This window comes from Salvia hispanica, chromosome 4 (assembly GCF_029641045.1).
Source record: "Salvia hispanica isolate PSC_SH4W2 chromosome 4, Shi_PSC_v1, whole genome shotgun sequence".
Lineage (NCBI taxonomy): Eukaryota > Viridiplantae > Streptophyta > Magnoliopsida > Lamiales > Lamiaceae > Salvia > Salvia hispanica.
Window position 1 is genome coordinate 20,805,874 of NC_142695.1, and position 20,571 is coordinate 20,826,444.

The 20,571-nt window shown below is 35.7% G+C and overlaps 2 protein-coding genes and 1 pseudogene across 4 annotated transcripts; all 3 read right to left on the reverse strand.

Annotated features, from left to right (window-relative positions):
* Nucleotides 1–330: 330 nt before the first annotated feature.
* On the reverse strand, nt 331–2,716 carry LOC125196435 (uncharacterized). Its single transcript, XM_089056407.1, has 3 exons — nt 1,795–2,716; nt 1,328–1,684; nt 331–1,220 (listed from the first exon to the last, which is right to left on the reverse strand). The coding sequence occupies exons 1-3, from the start codon at nt 1,859–1,861 to the stop codon at nt 607–609; spliced, it is 1,038 nt and encodes a 345-aa protein (XP_088912533.1). The 5' UTR covers nt 1,862–2,716; the 3' UTR covers nt 331–606.
* Nucleotides 2,717–2,855: 139 nt separating this feature from the next.
* Nucleotides 2,856–13,078, reverse strand: LOC125196433 (Metallopeptidase M24 family protein). 2 transcript variants are annotated; one of them, XM_048094948.2, is made up of 14 exons: nt 12,979–13,078; nt 12,454–12,525; nt 12,099–12,362; nt 10,917–11,009; nt 9,584–9,790; nt 7,896–7,999; nt 7,635–7,701; nt 7,460–7,567; nt 6,434–6,526; nt 5,262–5,352; nt 5,071–5,141; nt 4,155–4,210; nt 3,487–3,547; nt 2,856–3,301 (listed from the first exon to the last, which is right to left on the reverse strand). In XM_048094948.2, exons 1-14 carry the CDS (start codon nt 13,045–13,047, stop codon nt 3,203–3,205), a joined length of 1,455 nt encoding a protein of 484 aa, XP_047950905.1. In that variant the 5' UTR covers nt 13,048–13,078; the 3' UTR covers nt 2,856–3,202. The 2 variants fall into 2 exon arrangements, 1 of the variants encoding a protein (XP_047950905.1); XR_007171889.2 differs by lacking the exon at nt 2,856–3,301 and adding an exon at nt 4,368–4,442.
* A 4,898-nt stretch (nt 13,079–17,976) lies between these two features.
* LOC125192491 (transcription factor bHLH149 pseudogene) lies at nt 17,977–18,883 on the reverse strand (annotated as a pseudogene). The gene is made up of 2 exons (XR_016128858.1): nt 18,708–18,883; nt 17,977–18,631 (listed from the first exon to the last, which is right to left on the reverse strand). The product of XR_016128858.1 is annotated as a transcription factor bHLH149 pseudogene (transcript).
* Between the last annotated feature and the right edge of the window lie 1,688 nt (nt 18,884–20,571).

Below are 20,571 nucleotides of genomic sequence, written 5' to 3' on the forward strand. Positions count from 1 at the left end.
CCTCGCTCGCCTACTCGTGTGGGTCTTCGAAACCAATCACTTGGTTTAGGATGCCGCGGAAGCCGGATATTTGAAGACCGTGCGATAATTTGTCTTTGTTTTGTCTATAACAAATCAGTCGTATTTGTGTCTCCTTAGGCTGATTAAGCTATGTATGTTGGTTTGCATTCTTTATTAATATCATATGCCTCTAATCTTGAATAGCAAGATTAGTCGTCATTGTAATGATGCAGATGTTAGCAGTTTTCAATTATATGAAGCTAAATCTTGCAAGATGCAGCTGTTGCCACTAATTTATTAAGTCAACATATGCTTAAATAACCATCGAAGTAGAATGCCACATTTCAGTTCACATAATATATGATATAGGGTCTTACATGCCAAAATAAGTGCAGAATGCAAACAAGGAACTACAAAAAACCATCAGCTGAATTTAAGGTCTAGTAGCAGCCGAATTTAAGTTACATGCATGTCTTAGAGGATGATAATATATTTAAAGAAGTGAACTGAATCCAAAAGATCTTAGTTTTTTATAAGCCAAAAGAACTCTGCACCATGGAATTGAAGCGGCAGAGTAGAATAGACGTACTCACGTACCCCCACCATCTAGTAACGAGCTTCTTTTTCCAGAATGCGCTTCACATAACCGGGCTTTGACGCGTCTGGAAGACCGATGAAGATCTCAAGCCTCGAGTTCTCCTTGCCAATGATGTCGCATAGATCGTAACGTTGTGCCTCGGTCAGATCCGGGATGTTCCCCAAATGACGGAATATCTCCTTCCTAGCAGTCCCCAAATCCATCTCATATCCAATACGTACGGCCAGTGTGTCCAAGCGAGCCTTGGTATCAGAGTGGAGTTGTCCAAGTAGGGTGAACAAACCAAAATCATCGTCGCTGCTCTTGCGTTTGCGGTTTACTTTTTTTGGAGGAGGGGGGTTTGCAGGTGCAGCTACGTTCTGCCCACTTTGGGCGCTTGTGTCCTCTACAACATCTTGTGTGAATGCCGGCTGGATTGTCTCGTTCCCCAGGAAGTCTTCGAAGCTTGGATAGTAGTCACCGCTCTCACCAATGGATGTGAGGGGCTCCTCAGGAGAATTACTAGTGACTGCTTCCCCAATACCTTCAGAGGTACCTCCAGTAGCCCTATCCTTGCCAAATATGATCTTCCATTCATCCCATAGAGGCCAAGCTTTGTAACGCATGGTGCGAGCATTTGAATCTTGTTGCGAGGAATTTAAGGAGTAAGCGGACAGCACACTAATTCTTATATGGCTGACAGAACACCACAACTTACATGAATGGAAACAAAGACTAAAATTATGTCACTCACCTTAACGATTTGATCCCATTGGTCATCTGAGCAATCGATTTTGAAATCGTTGTGGAGGTTGAACCCAACACCGCTGCGATCGAGGATCTTGGCCAACGAGTAGTAGTTCTTTTTCCATGAAGTTATCTTCGATTTAATATGTGGCTCAGCCTTCAAATCAGTAGTTGGGATTTCGCGCGTAATCCATTCTTCTATCTTGTTCGCGTATCCACCTCTAAAACCATTGTCAGACTTCCAGCCTCTAGCCACCAAAGCCTTCATACCAGATATCAACAACGCCTCTTCGCGGTCAGACCAACTCCTGCGTACGCGGTCTCCCCTTTGCATGCTTGACCGATGGTACTGACCACCGCCTATGACATTGACATAACAGAATCAGGTAAGATGCAAATAGGCGTAATCGATTGTATAGTGTTGAGTATAAATAAAATATTTAAACAGATAGAGCTCTAACAAAGATTACCTTGGGTTCCTTGGCTGCCGCCGATGCTATTTGTATATGTTCGAGCCTCAGACATCGCTTGGAACATACAAAAAAGAGACCCGGCACACAATCAGATATAAACCGTTGCGTTGATTACACAGAGCAAGGATTAAACCGTTCATTGTGATAACAAATGTCCATCCCAACACAATTTGGACACTGTGTGTTCATATGGTTTAAAAATGACTTGCTTCAAACCGAAAGCCCCATCGTGGAAAGTATACAATTTAGCAATAAACACACCAATAACAACAAGCAAACACCAAGCAAAAGTTCGTATAAATGGATTAGGCATAATTTACTCTGATTTTAACACGAAACACAATTATTTATACAATATTTGAACAAGCAAAACGAGCTGCAAATTCATAAGCATGGCTAAATATACATGAGATACAATCCCCAAAAACCGGCCGCCTGAACTTACCTGGCCTGAAATAGTGGGTTTAGGGGAACGATTGTTGTTAATTGCTTGACGTCGCCAGTGCCGAAAGAGGCGCTCTCTAGAAAGCGCTCTCCAGAAATAAAAAAGCGGGAATTGATGAAATAACAAAGTGACCCATATATACACAAAACCCAGTCAACCCTAAGGGTATAATAGTCATTAATCGCTAACTATCTTGGGTAACATGAAAACCAAACAATGATATGAGATTAGCAAAAAATCCCTCAAACCCCTACCAAACACCAAAATTATTTAACTAACATGACATTAGCTCGACTAAAAGCCCGATCATGGCTTAAACCAGACACGAAAACCAAACGACCCCTTATCATTTATGTTCCTTAATTACAAATTTTTTCTTTGAACCATAAAAGGACATAAAACGCTTTATTGTCTTTTTTCTCTCGTTTCTCGTCTATTTCCTTTCACAAAAAATAAGTGCCTTATTAATAACTAATGTCCCTTTAATTTATAGCCATAAAAATTAAGTACATTCTCGGATTCCCTACATGCCCATTCAAAAATTTTGAGCCAACGGAGGAAGTAAATAAGTCAATTCATGGCTCAACCAATCTGTACCCACATAAACTGCAAGTTACCTGTCCAAAAGATGTCTGCTAATAATATTGAATCTAATGTCAGAAATGTTGAAAGCAAAATTCATTGCCTACCCTAGATTTCCCTCACAGATTGACAAAATTGATCTAAAAACTGTGAGGGGAAATAATTATTCGAAAAGAATCAAGAAAACAATAAAAGCATGTTGAAGCAGAAATACATTAGAGCCATTGAAGGTAAAATATAACCAAATCAAGAGGGCTAAACCTTTCGAACCAATAATGCTACAAGAGTGGAACCAATCCACCTTCATTGCAGTATTTGAGTTGATTTCGTCTACCAGCAGCAAGACTGCTGAGTTATCAGAGTGCTCGACTAAAATCCCTAGACGGCATTATGTTTTTCCATCCCCGTCCCATAAGACAAATCATTGAGCAACGACTCCAGGTGCTTAATTTCTTTTGGCACTGAAGCAGTAAGTACCTGCCCACCACAGAAAATGAGAACCTTGTTACCACAACCAAGCAGGCTAAATACTATGTCAACATAAATTTTATGAACTAACAACTAATGGGTAATACTATTTGTAAAGGTTAATTAACATGGGACAAAATTCATGATACAATATGGTGGAGTGAATATAGTTTGAATAGTCACTCGAACTTCACCTCATATCCTGATTCTGTGATGAGAACGTCGTCTTCTATCCTTATCCCAATGCCTTGATACCTGCATTCCATTCATCATCTCATTAATAACGATTGTAAACATAAACTAGCAATTAGTATAAAGAGAGCTAGTCATACTGCCTCCAATTTGGTAAACCTTTGTGTTTTCAGTTTCGTGGAGGATAAACTATCCTAAAGTTAAACTAAACTGTCAATGTTAGGGAACAATTTAAACCTAAACGAGGCCACAAGACTATACGAACTAAAGAATGGAGATTTTAATGTTTTACCTTTATATCAAAATAACATAAAATTATTGTTATAATTATGTGATTCAGCAAAAAGTAGTCTAGCCATAGTCTGGTATGGCTCTCTCCTGGGAATCCTAACAAGAAGTTTGTTGCAAGGAATGGTCAATGTCAGAACCTTACTTCAGGATGCAGCCATGAATGACACTGCAATCCTTTTTAGAAGCAGGCTTAATCAGTTGGCACGAATTAGCTGTACTTCGGCATGATATTTTGTCTGAACGTATTACAAAGTTGAAGTCCTATCATTGTATCGTTTCTTAGGAATGACGGTGGTCTGTAACCCCCCAACCCCCACAAAAAGGTTTAAATTAAAAGGTACTGAATGCAGAAAAATAAATCAATTAACTAGGAAATTACCTCTCGGGAACATTAGAATTGGAAGGGATGTAAACTCCGGGTTCAATCGTGATCACCTGCCCATATGGAAGTTGTGCAAGAATTAGTCAGTATCCAACATAAAGAACAGAAATAAACTAGGAGCAGGACTGGGAATCTGCCAGCAGTCCATTCAGCAGTAACAGAAGACGACAGACTATAATCAAAACTTCTGGCATTTTGTAGATCTCATACCATATGATCGACCAAAACTCAAGCCAGGTTATTGCCAAATTTAATTTTCATCACCCTACTCCCCATCCCAGCTGCCTATAGAAAAGGAATTTGAGCAGCTGAGCTTACACACCAAAAGCTACCAATGAAAATTGTGCAACTTCATTATTTAGAAATGGAAGAGTAAAATATGTCAATACCCAATACCTCCCCACTCGCCACCCCCTAATAAACAAATAGGTACTCATGCAATTGTCTTAATAGGAACCCAAATGCTTGATATATCTTATTTAATCAAGTTTGCAAAAGGTTTTCTTGTACACATTTTCCCTGCTTACAGTTAGATAAATTATTTTCAAGTAGATTTCAGGTAGTTAGATAGTACTAGTAGATACTACAACAACGGCAGAACAAGATAGACCAAAAGTTATTCTTATATATCTGAGAAAAGGTGGCCATCATATTATTGGTGTAAGATACAATAAAACAGCAGTCCTCCGGCAGGGGCTTTTCTCCTTTTTAGGTTTCATCGAATTTATAAATTAGATTACCATTTGTTTTCTTTTAAAAAATAAATCATATAAAAGGTTTTATTACACATCCAAGTGTTTTCTCTGGCAGGTATTCTTATAATCATTTGAAGCTCATTTGGGGGAATATTCAAGTTCCCACTCAATTCAAACCAAGCAGAGGGAAAAGGAACCAGAAAGAAGAAGAAACTTACAACACCAGGCTTCAGAGGGCGGTCATATGTGATTGTGCGGCAATCATGGACATCCATTCCTAGATAATGACCTGTACAATGATGACGAACCAAACCAACTTATGATAACTTACCACCCATTAACTATACCTATCAAGCACAGCAAGCGTGCATTAATACAGATTAGTCGATGAAAGGGAATGAATAATAACCTATACTGGTCGGGTTCAGCATATGGTAACCATGAGGTTGGTCACTTTTCAATATTCCAAGTTCTTGGAATCCTTTTCGCAGCTTATCAACCTATTAAAAGGACAATTCTCTAATAAGTTTGTGATCAATTAATGTATGGTTATGGTATCAGATAATACTGAATGTCTGTGAATCGACAGCTTGAGTGAAATAAACATACTGTATCTTAGTACTGTGTCATAACCTTGACATGCGTTAAACTAACAATATTGGGTTTTGTGTACATGTAATACTTACCAAACTAGTCGAGAGCAACAGTAGTATTTATTAGACATAAAAGCTCAATATCGTAGTACTTGGAAGTGTACACGAAAGATATTTTAGTACTGTACTACTTCAAGAGGTTCTATTGTTGTCATTACTAGAGGCTTTTCATACTTATTCATTTCCTCAAGTTTCCTAGCTACTTCTCCCTCTCAATTACCACTTATTATATAATGACATAAATTACTGCACAACTTTGAATCAATTTTTTTCTTCCATTCAAAATTATGAAGAAATCTACTCATATGACATGCCTACCCATAAACTATTTTTCCTTGTTACTTTTTGTTGAATTGCTTGGCCATACAAACCCAAAAACATAGGCATTTCATACGCAAGTAACAATTTCAGAGAAAATTGTTTGAAGGTAAGAGAAGTAGAATTGGTCCTTCTCTCATATTTCATGCAAACAGAGCAAAAAACTTACATTTACTGGAAAGTAGTTCTAAACACCCTTATAAAATTACCATCCCACAATAACTTTATAATATTTGATATATATGTTTCAACAAACTTTCCCAATTCAATACAAAAAATAAAATGCATATATTTTAGCAGTTCTAAATAAACTTCCACCTCATTATAGCTGCACAAACATGCCATAGCATACATGACTACATGAATGCTTGCAAAAATTCTATTAAGTAATTTACCACATGTCATGTCACATAGCCCCTTGGGCCCTCATTCATGTGCAGTCACATCTAAGGAATATTTATGCATCATAATATTCAACTAGATCCAAATTTCCGTGCTTGATGTTATTTGCATTATATGATAAGCAATGATAAAATTGGAAATATTCATTCTACAATAAGAAGAGCAGCAGAAGAAAACCACAGATATAGATCAGTTGCTCAAATTTTACCGAATAGTTGTGAATTTCTCGAATAGTTGTGCCTGGTCTGCAAAGTCTCAAACATTCTTCATTTGTCTCTAATATAAGGTCATAAAGTTCTGCCTGCAACATTTTAAAATAAAATTAGGCATCTCAATTTGACCTTTAATTTACAAATATTAAACTGGAAATTTAAGTAAGCAAACACTACTCTCTGTGAGTTCGGTTAAGCAATGTATATGGAAGACTTCAGCAATTAGGAGGAGGGTAAGAAAGTAAAATTTCTCTTTGATAATGCAAATGGTACAGAAAAGTCCAAGAAAACATAAAGATTAAGAAACTGAAACAAATTTAAACAAAATAATAGACGAGCTTAATACAGGCTGCAGAAAGTTTGATGCATAATGGAATTATTGTCAATAGAATTCCTTCAAAAGGATCTTCTTCTTTTCCAGTTGACATTTGACCAGACAAAGATCCCCAAATTTCTTCAGTCTTTCTTAATACCTTGAATGTCATCTGCTATTTAGTTATTCTTCTTTTATTCAGTTAGTTCAAGATTTAATTGTTAGCAAAGCAGCAAGGGCTCCTTTCGTGGGCTTAGTTCGTCCTAGGACATATAAGGCTTCCTTTCTAGGACTTTTTTCATTATCAGAGCGGCGATCCTGCACTCAGGTTCCTCTTAAGGTAGTTGTTGATTTGGCTATTGGTTATTCATATTGTTCCTCTGAGTTCCTGTTAATAAGTTGTCATTTCAGAGTTGCTATACTTTTTTGTTCATTTTTAATTAGCTAGCCTGTTTAGTACTATAAGAGAAAAAGGCTAATGGAATCTGAAAAGGAAGTTGCAAGTCCATGAGGAACAATATGCACCCTTATTCATGCGGAATGGCTCATCATTATCAACATTCCTCAAGTTGCTGACTTTACAGTATGATGCCCCAAAGGTTCCAAACACTTTAGCTTAAGGCATATACCTACATGTTAGGAAATATTTAAATTAACTATCTATTTTATTCAACCAAGGTATCAGAAGATAACCGCTTCGAATATGTACCTGTGCTGGGGAAAATTTGCCGCATGGTGGCCATGTACGAGTAATATCACTAGTGTAACCATGGAGCTCACATCCTACATCCATCAGAACCAGGTCCCCATCTTGGATCTGTTAAAAGGTTACAATATTAATATAGAATTTACTTATGCATAAACATGCCAGGAAGCAAACTCACTCTCTGGTCATTCCGAGCATAATGTATGATGCTGCCATTTGAACCCCCACCAACCACAGGATTAAAGCTGTAAAAGATAAAATTATAAAGTTATACCAGAACACAATAAGTATGTAAAAAAAGAGCTTAAAGATATTCCAGAAAATTTGAAAGAATATGTGCAAACATCATTTTCCAGATGCAATATCTTCTATTGTGTCTCTAGTAATGGTCTGCCAATAGGCATCTTCAACAGGTAGTTCAAGAATATAGAACACTTACGCCATTCTTTGGGCACCTCTCATTCTGCACTCGTATTCAAACTTAGCTGAGAGCATTCCCTCATTAGGAAATATTTTGGAGTGCAGCATTGTCTGCAGGAGTGCCTATCCAATACATAACACGATATTAGAAAGAAAAAAAAAACACCTTAAAAAAGAGTTCAGGGGTTGGGGTGTGACAGACATGGTTTTGCACCCACTTTTAGGATGATTTGCATATCATTTCCTAGCTTATTCCGTGTTATAAGCAAGTTTGTCTATTAATGTTATTGTTTTTTGATGAATCACACTTGCATGGTAGTTTTCGTGAAATTTTATTAAGCCAAACTGCAAGGAACGAATACGATGACATCAAAGTTAGCTCAACGCAAATATCACGGGAGAAACAGATCGAGAATTGGAGCTAAAACAGCATTGAAGTAGCTTAAAAGATAGAGCCGCCCAGCCAAAGCAGCAGGCCTGCTACCGCAGACCACATGAAGAAGCCACGCTCAAGCCCACAGTTCTGCGGTTGGGGACAAGACTGCGGATCTATGAAAATGTGATCGCGGACATCCTGAAACTAGCAGGATTTTCCTATTTAATTTTTTTCTCTCGCATATTGACTTGTTTTATTTCATTCCAAGCCCATAACCCACCAAAAGTATAAATACCCTTGCAATGCTTTCATTTCGGAGCGTTTCATATGCCTCCACAATTTTTTCCCTCGTTACACTTTGGCAGACTTGGAGGATTTTGGAATGATTTTGAAGAGAAGCCATCATAATTCAATATTAGAGCTCAAGATTCAAAGATTTCTACTTTGGTTTATTGTCTTTTAGTTATGGGTTTGTAAGTTTTCCTATATTTTGTATTCATGAACATGAGTAACTAGTTTATTCTAGGGTTTGGAATTTGGATTAAGTGCCTTGTCATGGATGATTCTTTTTTGTTAATTAATTATGGCCTCTTTACTCTTCTTGTGCTCTTGGATCTGTTCGAAATATGAGACCAACAAAGGAAACAAATAATTACAGGAAAAGCTTAACGCATACTTAAAATACCAAGCAAGCTCTACTTGTGGAATATAATTTCAGTATCGCATCACATGCAATTGAATCAATTATCATCTTTTTCAAATTGCTATGAAATATTAATAATTTTATTTGCAGTAGTAACAACTTTTTTGGTAATTTCCAACAAGAAATATTTACTAAACACTACTAATTTTATTTCAGAGTTTTCATATACGATTAAGCATCGATATTAATCTCTTCAAGTTTGACTTTTCTTTTTCCACCCTCTCAAAACATAATGGTTGCTTGTGTTGGTTTGAATATATCACCGGGAGGGGAACACAGCCTGCTTCACCTAGTTAAAGACACTCCCACTATCCCATAGCTTACATATCCCATTCCAATGCACCTTAATCTTCTGCATGCAGATTTCTCTATTGTCTTGTTAGTGCACGAAGCAGAACTGGGCAAATTAAAGATTACTTGACGGTACAACCATATTTTAGGAGGGAAGATTGATGATGGTATCCAGATAAATGGAATATAGCATGTTTGTTGGTTGGCCCCATAAGCCATATCATACTTAAGCCTTAAGGTGCTACAACCTAGACTACTAAATAAAAATTGCGTAATTGCATTCCGTAAAAGTAGGCTACTTCACCACACACTCTTAAACGAAAATTTAATTACATACCTGAGAAGCTATAGATGCAGAATTTCTCATCAATTTAAGCTCAGCTTCTGATTTTATCCATCTTGCTTCATGAGTATGAACTGCGAAATCTTTCACTTTCCCATTGGAAACGGCTTTTTGGAAGCTTTCCAAGTTCACATAAGTAGAGTTAGCCGTATTCACATTATGGAACAATTGGAATGAGCACTCTATCCAACTTGATAGGATCTGCAACATAATTAAAAAAACTAAACATAAATACTTAAGCCAAAACCAAGTTTTCTTTGGCAAGTAATTTAACACAGTCTGAGGAACCCTATCAAGTATATCTAACCTTTATAACAACACACAGGAAAACAGCAAAAAGAGTTCAGTCCTTTTTTATATGTTAGACAGGCCTTCTTAATTCTTATGTTTCACAGGCACTCCCTGCTATTACAACAATGCAGTAGTACCAATAACGAATTAAAATTTTGTGCGAAGTCGTCAGTTTTTAATGAATCGATCCGATTGCAACTTCAAATATGGAATTCAAGGGATCAAATAGGAAAGGATACTTCTGAATCATAGAACTATTTTGAAAAAATACCTATGATAACATAAATTTTCGTTTACTTGAAAAATCAAAGCTCTTAAAAAAGATGGCCATAACATGTGCTCCAATTTAAATTGACAATTTAGAAAATTGCAAGTTCTCGATAATATCAAAAGACCCAACCAAAGAGGGGATTACACATCCACACAATTGGAGACATTTAAAGAAAATATAATATTACCACCTAAGCTTGAAAAACATGCTCTGATCCTAGTAAACATATCACGCATTATCCCATCAAGCCTAGCAAACAAGCACTAGACATATATAAAATAAACTTCATTCCAGAAATAAATATAAAAGTACATTTTCATAAGATATATAGTTCTCAGTTCTCAAATTAAGTTATGGAGGTTGGTAACTTGATGGTGGTGAACACATTAACTATTGGTTTATATTCAAGAGTATTAAGAGGCTAAGAATTATCTACTACAAGTTAAGACATAATATAGTGACCTTGGCAATCTTGAGACTTGAGAAGTTCAATAGCAAACAATTAAGTATATCATTTTTAACATTAAATGATACTCCTTTTTCTATAATACTAAGAAGCCAGTGCTGAAAGGTTTAACGAGATGAAGCAGCAACTACGCATATGAAACGAAACAGTAGCATCTATAATATAAAAAAAAAAGGCAACAGATAATTATAGCCTCATTCAAAGGTCTATTCAAGAGCACATTAGCAGAATATAAAACTATAAAGATAACAAGCGGAACTCAATACACCTTAACAAACATCAGAACAAGTTTAATTCACCTTATTCAATGCACTTATAGGGTATGCTTCATCAGCCTTGAATGCGCTTAGAGCTGCATCAACTCCAGCTGTTTCACCTTGCCATGTGACATCCTGAAACAGATTTCATGAACTACTAGTTAAGATTTGCTGTTGTTGCACAAAGCATATGACTACATGATAGTCTAGGAAGTCTAGAGTCAGAATTGGAGGATATTCCCAATAGTCAAAATAACTAGTAATTACAATTTACAACAAGAGAAGACATTTCTCAAGGCAGAAGAGCAGAGTGCTTGTTTCTAAAAATTTGCACATCCCTAAGCGTATGTGGGTTTTGATGTAAAGGAGAGGGCTAGGAGAAGAAAGAAGTATTCGATATACTAAGTTTAAGATAAAATATAATGAGTTAGTCACAAAATTAAAAACAAATAAAAAATTAGCAATGAGTAATGACTGAAAATCTGTTTAGAAATGTAAAGGAAAGTGGCTAATATATTATTATGTTTTGTTGACAGCACTGAAGAACCAACAACTTACTGAAGTTTTCTTCAGATTCCTAAGAATAGATCGGTTCTTAATGACAATATAAAACAATCCATTTGGAATGGGAGTTTCTCCAACGCAGGGACGGAGCCAGAAATTCTCTATAGTGATTTGAGAAGGGGCATTTATAAAGGTATTTCAAAAAAAAAAATTAAAATAGTGATCAAAATAGCACAAATAATTTTTTTTGAGGTGGGGCATTTGCCCCTTGTAGAGTGTATATAGATCCGTCCCTGTCTCCAAGCATTTAGTTTAAAAAGATACCAATTTTAAGAAGTTTTGGACATGGATATATAAATATTCTGATTTAGTTGTTATTAGTTGTCCTGCAAAAAAAGGTTCACAAATAAAAGGCTTATCTTGAACGAATAGATGATTGGTTAATTAATATTTGATGTTCATAGTTGCAAAGAATATTTTATATTACTCCAACCTATAGTTTGAAAGGGTGCTGTTTAGCGTGACTTTCCACATGAAGTAATTTCCATGTATCAGAGATTCAGAAAAAATATCCTCTCAATTGAAATTTTTCACACAATCTGTTAGATTCTTGAAATCCAGTATTCCATATGATATGAAACTACATTAACTTAGTTAGTCCGCAGGAAGGTAAAAATGATATTATAATATAGGGAACGGTTATGTGCAGATTTGGCTTACTTGTGGTGTTGTTTCTGGCATAAACATGCACAAACCACAGTTATGACCCAAAACTGCAATGCCGCCTGGCTGTTGGCATCCAGTAATATAGAGATAATCAGCATCTTGTCTAAAAGTATATGGCACGACATCGGTCATCATCTTAACCGGGGCTGATGCAAAAATTGCCAAAGCATTCTCTGGAAGTAGTTGCAACAACTTCTTCCTCCTCCATATGTATTCATCACTGCTTATTCCGGGAGTAATCTCCCCTTCCGTCAATATCTAGAAAATAGATGATAATGGGAAAGGTCAAGTTTCTTAATCCAAACAATTAATGATGGATGATAAAGAGAACACAAGACACGCATAGGACCTGCGGATGAGTGTTGGCTGTTGGCTGTCCCACATCGTGTACTATCCTACCAGAAAATCCCCTCGCTATCACCTATTCAATCAAAGGCACTTCAACATATGTTAAAGAAAGTACTTGAAAAAAACTAGAGAGGATCCGTGAATCAAATATGCGTAATACAAATGTAATAAAGGCTCAAAAGCTTATAAATATAATAATAATGTGTCGAAAAAGGATCTTCGGCAGGTAAAAAATGCCAATTAGGTTCATCAAATTGCAGTGTACACAATACCGAAGGCGATCAAAACTCTATTAATTACGCACACATAATCGCAGTATAACATTCAAATTGGAAATTGAACAACGAGTTCAATTTTCATCAAAAACAACAATTTATCCATAGTAATAGCAGAAAAATAGTTTAGATTTTCCAATCATATGTAGCGAATTAAGCAAGTGATATCAACCAATTCAAAACAAGAGTAGAAACAACCCTTAACAACTAAAAGTTTGCAATCGCAGGAGAAAGCTTAGAAAAATACGAACCTGGTTGTATAATTTGGGGGAGAATTTGCGCACTAGATTTCTACTGAGAACCTGCATACTGAGTGGCATTCAGTTCTACCGTCTACGGTCATATGCTTTTATTAGGGCTAATTATGGTTTATGTCCTAACTCTAACTCACATAAATATTTCCAATTGTAGTACTCACAACAGTTCTACAGTGTACGTCGTAGATTTTTTTTTTACAAAAATTACTGCTCCTCCCTTAAATATTGTTACATTTTGTTTAATAATAATGGAAAGTGATTTGAAAAAATTGATAGGGAATTCTACTTTTAAAGCATTAATTTTATAATAAAATGTGAGTCCGAATAAGTCAATAGAAAGTGGGGCCCACTATCAAAAATGGTAAAAATTAAAATGTGACAAATTTTATGGGACGGACGAAAATAGAAAAATGTAATAAAATTTCAGGGACGAATAGAAAAATATAACAAAATTTCAGGGACGGAGGGAGTAGATTTTAGTACTACGTTTTTCCCTAGTTTAAGCCCGGGCTATCTTGGTAATTCAATGAAATATTTGAAATTCTTTATAAAAACAATTTTAATTTAAATTAAATGTTGTTTTCATTGGTTTAAAAAAATTGAGAATAAAATAAGTGATCACACCTGATAGTAATAAGTTAGGTTTTGGATTCAAATTTCAATCAAGATTCATGCATTGCATTACTGTTTTAAATTTAAATTTTTAATCATTCAAAAATTCTCAAAGTCGCCTACATGATCTAATTAACTTTTGAATTATGACGACGAGCTCATGTGAAGAGTGATTGTTGCAAGTGTGAATCAGAAATTTAGGAAAAAGAGTAGGGTTGGTTGGTACGATATACCGTATTGAAAATGTTATATTGTATACCGTACTGAAAATATCGGTATGAAAAATTTTCATATTATTATCATATCGAAAGTTTCAGTATACTGAACATTCGGTATGGGTATTATCACTACCATTACCGTACCGATATTTCAGTATGCCGTACCAAACTTTGATATACCGTACAAGGTATACTGAACTTCAGTACACTATACTGTTATACCGTACCGTTTCGTATAACTTTATGCCAAATAATATATAAATAAATTTGTAATTAATTTATAAATTAATGGATATATTTATGGTTTTAATCCAAAATATTAAATTATACGTTTTATTATTTTAATCGGTATATATGGCATATCATCAATTCGATACGTATTGAGTTCAATATATATTTCAGACTTTTGGCATACTGATAGCGTTACTGTATTGAGAACTTACGGTATGCACCGTATCAAAAATTGCGGTATAATGAAAATTCGATATTTTTTTATACGTTAGGACCGATATTCCGTCTTTTCGGTATTTTAGCCTACTGCTAACTACTTGTATGCATTCAACTAAGCATGGGCCAACATTTCGAAGAACAAGATTGTGGGCGGAACTAGGAAGGCCCGTTTGGACAATTTAAAGAGGCTACTTCTTGTGTATTGTTTATAAGCTCAAACTTTGGTCCAACAATTAAATAGGAGCCACACTAACTAATTTAAATAGCAAAATAAATTAAAGAAATAGTGTATAAAACATGACAAGCGAAGAAATAATAACCCATGCACGAGCTAACCATCTCCATCATGATTTGCCACCCTACCTAAAAGAAAAGAAAAAAAAAAAAAACTCGCCCAAGGCTTGATGGCTTGACCTTCATTTTCTCTCACCCACAGTCCACATCCAGGAGACAACATCTCTCATTCTAACTACTAATAAACCTCACAATGTGGCTCATGCAAAATAATTTTAGAGTATGACCCAAAGCTATAGCAAGCGATAAGCACATGGTTGGATGGTGTCAGTCTTGCGTGGATATTCAATATGTTAGAATGGTCAATTAAACTTTCTCAACCAATATTTGTAAGTGGAGTTGCATAAATGTCTTTGTTGATGAGCTTAGTTACAAAATGGCCCACCCTTCAAAATTATTTGACTATTCGACATTAGAAAGATGAGGTCGACCACCAGAGTATAATTACATGAATATTCAGAACAAAATTAATGAAATTTTGTGAAAACTATCTTAATTTACATCTCTGTCTCTTTTTATTAATGCGTTTGCAATTGAAAGTTCAAAGTTGGTTCATGTTGATTTGTCTATAGGCCAAGGTGGTCGGTTCCAAAGCACGAGTCAATTATCAAGTAAATTGTACTTTCTTCGTCTGCCATTAGTTGTCACTAGTTGATCTAGCTCAAGTTTTAAAAAATATATATAAAGAAAATTGAATGGAAAAAAGTTTGTACAATGTATGTCCTACTTTTTTTATATATAGTTTTAATTAACATGAGTGAAATGAGCTAGTAGGATGTGAGGTCCATTACTAAAAATAGTAAATAATAAATGTGAGATATATATTGGTGGATGAATCAGAAAGGAAACTACTAACAAGCAATAGCGGACGGAGGAATATTACTCGATAATGTGTCACCCCATTTGAGTCGATGACTGCTCGAACAAATAGTGAGAAATCAATTAGCGGCTAATGTCGGCTACGTGCTCAGTAAAAGTGTAACACCAAGTAATATGCTTAACCAACCAACAACTTTTCTCTATTCAGCACGTGTTATTGTAATGATTATTGATAGTTTTAGCACATATTGTGAAAAAACCCACAAATTATAATCAAATTATTATCTGTCTAATAACTTTATAATCAATTGAAAAAATAATTAATTTTGAATTTGATGTTACACCAGGGATCTAATTGGTAAGAGAGGTGAATCCAAGTGCATAATGTTGACGTCTAGAATAATCAAATCGCAAGGAGTAATGTTCCAAAAATGTTTGGAGTTTTCATCTGATAAAAAAGAAGAAAAGTTAAAAAAGGATATGGCATTGCTGCTAACATTAATGATGATGGCCCAATGAGATTGTCGACTAAGGCTGACTCATCATTCATCACACTCACATGCATGCATGTGGGCAAAAATTGCATTAGATAAGGAGCCAAGATATATACTTGTTCGGTCCACCAAAAATGTGATGGAAACCCAAATAGTACTAGTGTTCAGAAAACCAATGAGAGTGGCATTTTAAACAAAAATAAGTCATATCATAACCTTAGTTTCTATGTACTATAATTTATTTTATTTTATACATTTAATTTATTATCTTAAAAGTTATTGTTGAGCGTATTAATTTTACTAGTGACATGAAAATCAAAGCAAAGTGTTTGAGGAGGGTATTTAATGAAGATACTAATTCTACTAATTTTTTTTATTAGAGTTTTATTTTATACATACTATATATGAAAATTTTGAGGGAGGGCATTCGCCCCTTCTGCTAAGTGCTAACACTCTAGCTCCGTCCATGATGCCCACTGATGATACTCGCAAACTGCAGAATACTTTTCTCCATCTATAATGATAATATTACATATTTTGATGTATATGACATGTGGAGTAAAATATACTACTAGTAATAAATCTTTGGGATCTATAGATTACATTAATGCAGTTTTAATGTTGATTCTAGATTATGAAAAAAAATTATCCAGATGAAACTTTACATATTCCTCTCTCTATGATTATATGTGTGTTTGATGTTCCTAGATGACCCTCAAAATATATAGTGAAGACAATGTGTGGTCCTGGATGCATCCAACTTTGCTCAAAACTTCATTAAATTTGTCTTAGCTAGCTCCAACCCTTATCCTTGATGGAGACCACACTCTCTCATTCACATCTCAATCCCAACAAATGACAATATTTGGGACTCTCACTTAATCACACGTACGTCTTGCTTCTTGCCTCCAAGATTAAACACTATTTTTACCAGACTAACTTTATTCCTTGTCTCTTCTCTAACCAATTATATGCTAGGCAAGACTAATAAGTTGGTTGAAGTAAAGTTAAAGAGAAAAACATTAGTTACTCAATAAGAAAGTGAAGTGCAAAATTTGGTTCAAATGGAGTATTTTACAATGATCGATGTATGGTTATCCAATATAAGCACTAAAATATATTTCATGAAAATAGAGGAGAGGGAGAGAGAATAAAATGGAGAGGGGTTTGAATGTTAATAGGATTATAGGAATGTCACATGTGGTATAAGTGGGGGTGGGGCTGTGCACAAGGTGACAGCCCTTTTTTTGTTGCAAAATTATGCTGTTCTTTTGGCGGAATTTGCCTTGCTTTCAAATATGTGGGGTTATCTCTGTTCTCAATAACAACAATTTATACTCCACACTTTATTTATTGTTGAAGAGGAGAAAAATATGAGCATGATTATCTAGGAGTTTATATTACTATTAAAAAATATTAGTCATTTTCCATTTTATTAACACGTTATACATACATATATATCAGATGGGTAGTGTTAAAATGTTAACTAATTTTCAATCCAGAATTTCAATTTTGTTTATGATAAAATTATCAACACACAAAACATAAAATGTTGATATACTTATGTTTTTTTGTTGACATTCAAATTTACAAGTTGTATTAATAAAATGATATTTTTGTGTTAATAATTTTAACACAGTAACATTAATATTCTAGGTTATGGATTGAGAATTAGTCAGCATTTAATACACTATATCTTGAATATTGACAAGAAAACAAATGAATTCGGCCGTCTTAACTTGCTTGTGTCACAGTTGGTAGCAATCACAATTTTAAGGCCCATTTCATTACTCGAGTACTATCCGAAATGATTATGACCACAATAAATATTAAGTCTAGTATTTAGAAATAAAGTTGATTACACATTATTTACTTTTATTTGTCCATTGAATAAGATTAAGACCACCAAACAAATAAGATAAAGAGTAGTAGATAATTAGAAGGAAATACATACAATAAAAAGTAGTAATACCGAATGCTAATAATTGAATAACTAGTGGGGAATCAAATGCAATACAGTGACAAAAATATGAGTTGGCATGTCACAACGCATAAAGCCTATGAATAAAAATAAATAATTCTAATTTGAAGTCAAACAAATACTATGAAGAAACAAAAATAAACAGATTGGGTAATATTGGCATATGGCAGGCAATTTACACAGATTTAAAAAAAATACATGAATATATGAAACCTTAATTATTAACAAAATTGAACCCCAAAAATAAATAAAGAAACAACTAAGACGGACTAACATTCTGGTCGGCGGCGGCACCGCCATTAAGTAGGGCCGTGAGGAAAGTCATAGCTCTGACTTGCATTTCCAAAGCCGCAATATAATCCGTGGTTTCTTCTAGAAGGTTCGGCAGCGACACCTTCCGGCAGCCGGGCACTAACCGGCTCAACACCTTCACTTTCTTCTGCACCGGCGCCAGTTTCTTCTTCGTGGAGCGGGATTTTCCGGCGGCGGGCTTGGGCTTGGGCGCCTTCTTGTGGATGTGAGCGAGGCGGAGGCTGAGGCGGTTTGTGAGGATGGCTCTGCTCCACCGCGTCTTGCCCCGGGCGGACACGGCGAGGACTCGGTCAGCGGCGGCGCGGACGGAGGCGGAATTGGGGCTGCGGAGGGCGTCGACGAGCTTGGACGAATAGGTGAGCTGCTCCGCCTGGGTCCGCCACCGGGTGGGACCCGTTTCCGAGGGGATTCGGGCGCGGGAATCCGGGTCGATTTTACGGCGCTTCCGCGACGATTCCGCCATTTTACTGCAAAAACCAATGGAATTTGGATTATATATTTTGTATCAAATCAAATCAATTCACTCCAAATCAGAATCAATACCTGATCAAAGGAGGAAAGGCCACTATGTGTAGCACGGAAAGGAGAGGAGAAATTGAATTGGAGAAAAGGGGAGTCGTGGAGCACTACTTGAGGGACGAGAGACGAAGAAACGACAATACACTCTCGTCTTTTGTCTATTCATTCATTTATTGCGCTGCCACTCTACTTTTCATGTGCTCCACCCAGCTTGCTACTATTAATAAAACATGGAATACTTATTTATCCGATCAATTATCTTATATGTTTTCATATTTCTATTGTATATTACAGAATTTAATTATTGCAATTGTCTTGTACGTTTTAATACATATACAAATTGAACCCGACTTAAATGTTTGATTAAATTAAGTATGAAATCTCAATGATTATTTATTTTTAAATTAATATAAGTAATTTTAAAATATATTTTGATTATAAGCTATTTTAATTTGTCAGCATATAATTCTACTACCAAGAGCATTTTCAATCCAATAATCATAACATCTGGACTAGTAGTGATCATTGTTACCTTATAAAATTTTGTCTCGACAAAGACGAAGATGTCATTGTCCCTCGGAGATGTTCTGATTAAGTTTTTATTGTACTGAAACCATGTTATTTAAAGTTTATTCCAGTACAATAAATAATATCTATAAACACTCTTAGAACTCTATGGGAAAGAAATTAATCATATTGAGCTAGCAGCAAATTCTATTAATTAATGAGCATATAATATCTTAAATACAAGAAATAGATTAAATTTAGAAAGGAACATTTATTTGATAATCAAGATTTAGGCAGTAAATCAAATATTAATCACGACAGTGATATTGATTAATAAAGTACTCCCTCCGTCCCCCATTACTTGACACAGTTTGCCATTTTGGTCCGTCCCCCATTACTTGACACACTTCACTTTTTCCATTTTTGGTAGTGAACCTCATATTCCACTAACTCATTCCTACTCACATTTATTATAAAACTAATACTTTAAAAGTAGGACCCTCATCCCACCAACTTTTTCAACACACTTTCCATTACATTTCTTAAAACCCGTGCCGGGTCAAACCGTGTCAAGTAATGGGGGACAGAGGGAGTATTTTTTATGAACTTTAACTTAATTGGATTTCCTTCAATCCTTGGTAAAGCCCATTAGAGCATCCTTAATCCTGTCTCGGATTTGGGCCGCAAGTCCCCTCCACGTCATCATTCCCTCAAATTAGGGGTTCCAGGCCACAACTCCATTGATAAGGCTAATTTCATGCATCGGTTAAGTGTGGAAAAGCACTGTATTTTACTGGGTCTAACACAGTTTTTAAGCCAGGTGTGTGACAGAATCGCTAGATCCAGGAGAAGCCGGAGGAAATGGACTAGACGAAGGAAATGAAGGAAAGTGAGCAGAAAAGGAGAAGAATGGCTAGAAGAAGGGGGAGTCAATAGCTGAGGGCAACAAAGACTATCTATACCTCGCTGGGCCCCACTTCAACGCCTATAAATAAGGAGCATGCAACACACGCCAAATATAAAAATTTTCGCTCTTAGCTCACACACAACACACACACTTGGGAAATGGGAGTTCTGGGGTAGTTTAGGGTTTTAAGGGTCTCATCTTCAGAGAAAGTCCGTCGTAACACCGTCCGCGTAAAGGGCGAAGATACAGTCTATTTACTTTCGGTTCTTTTGCACTTTATTTCGTTCGAACTTCACTTTTGGAAGTCGATTTGGTTGTTGTTGTAACTAATTATCTATGCATTCCTTTAGTTTCTGTTATATTGGTGTTATCTCGTGTTGATCGACGTTGATCTTGTTGTTTGAGGTTTTATTTCAGCAAGTTGCATGTTAATCTCTGTTTTTGTCACTTTGGTGCTTGATTTGGGGAATTTGG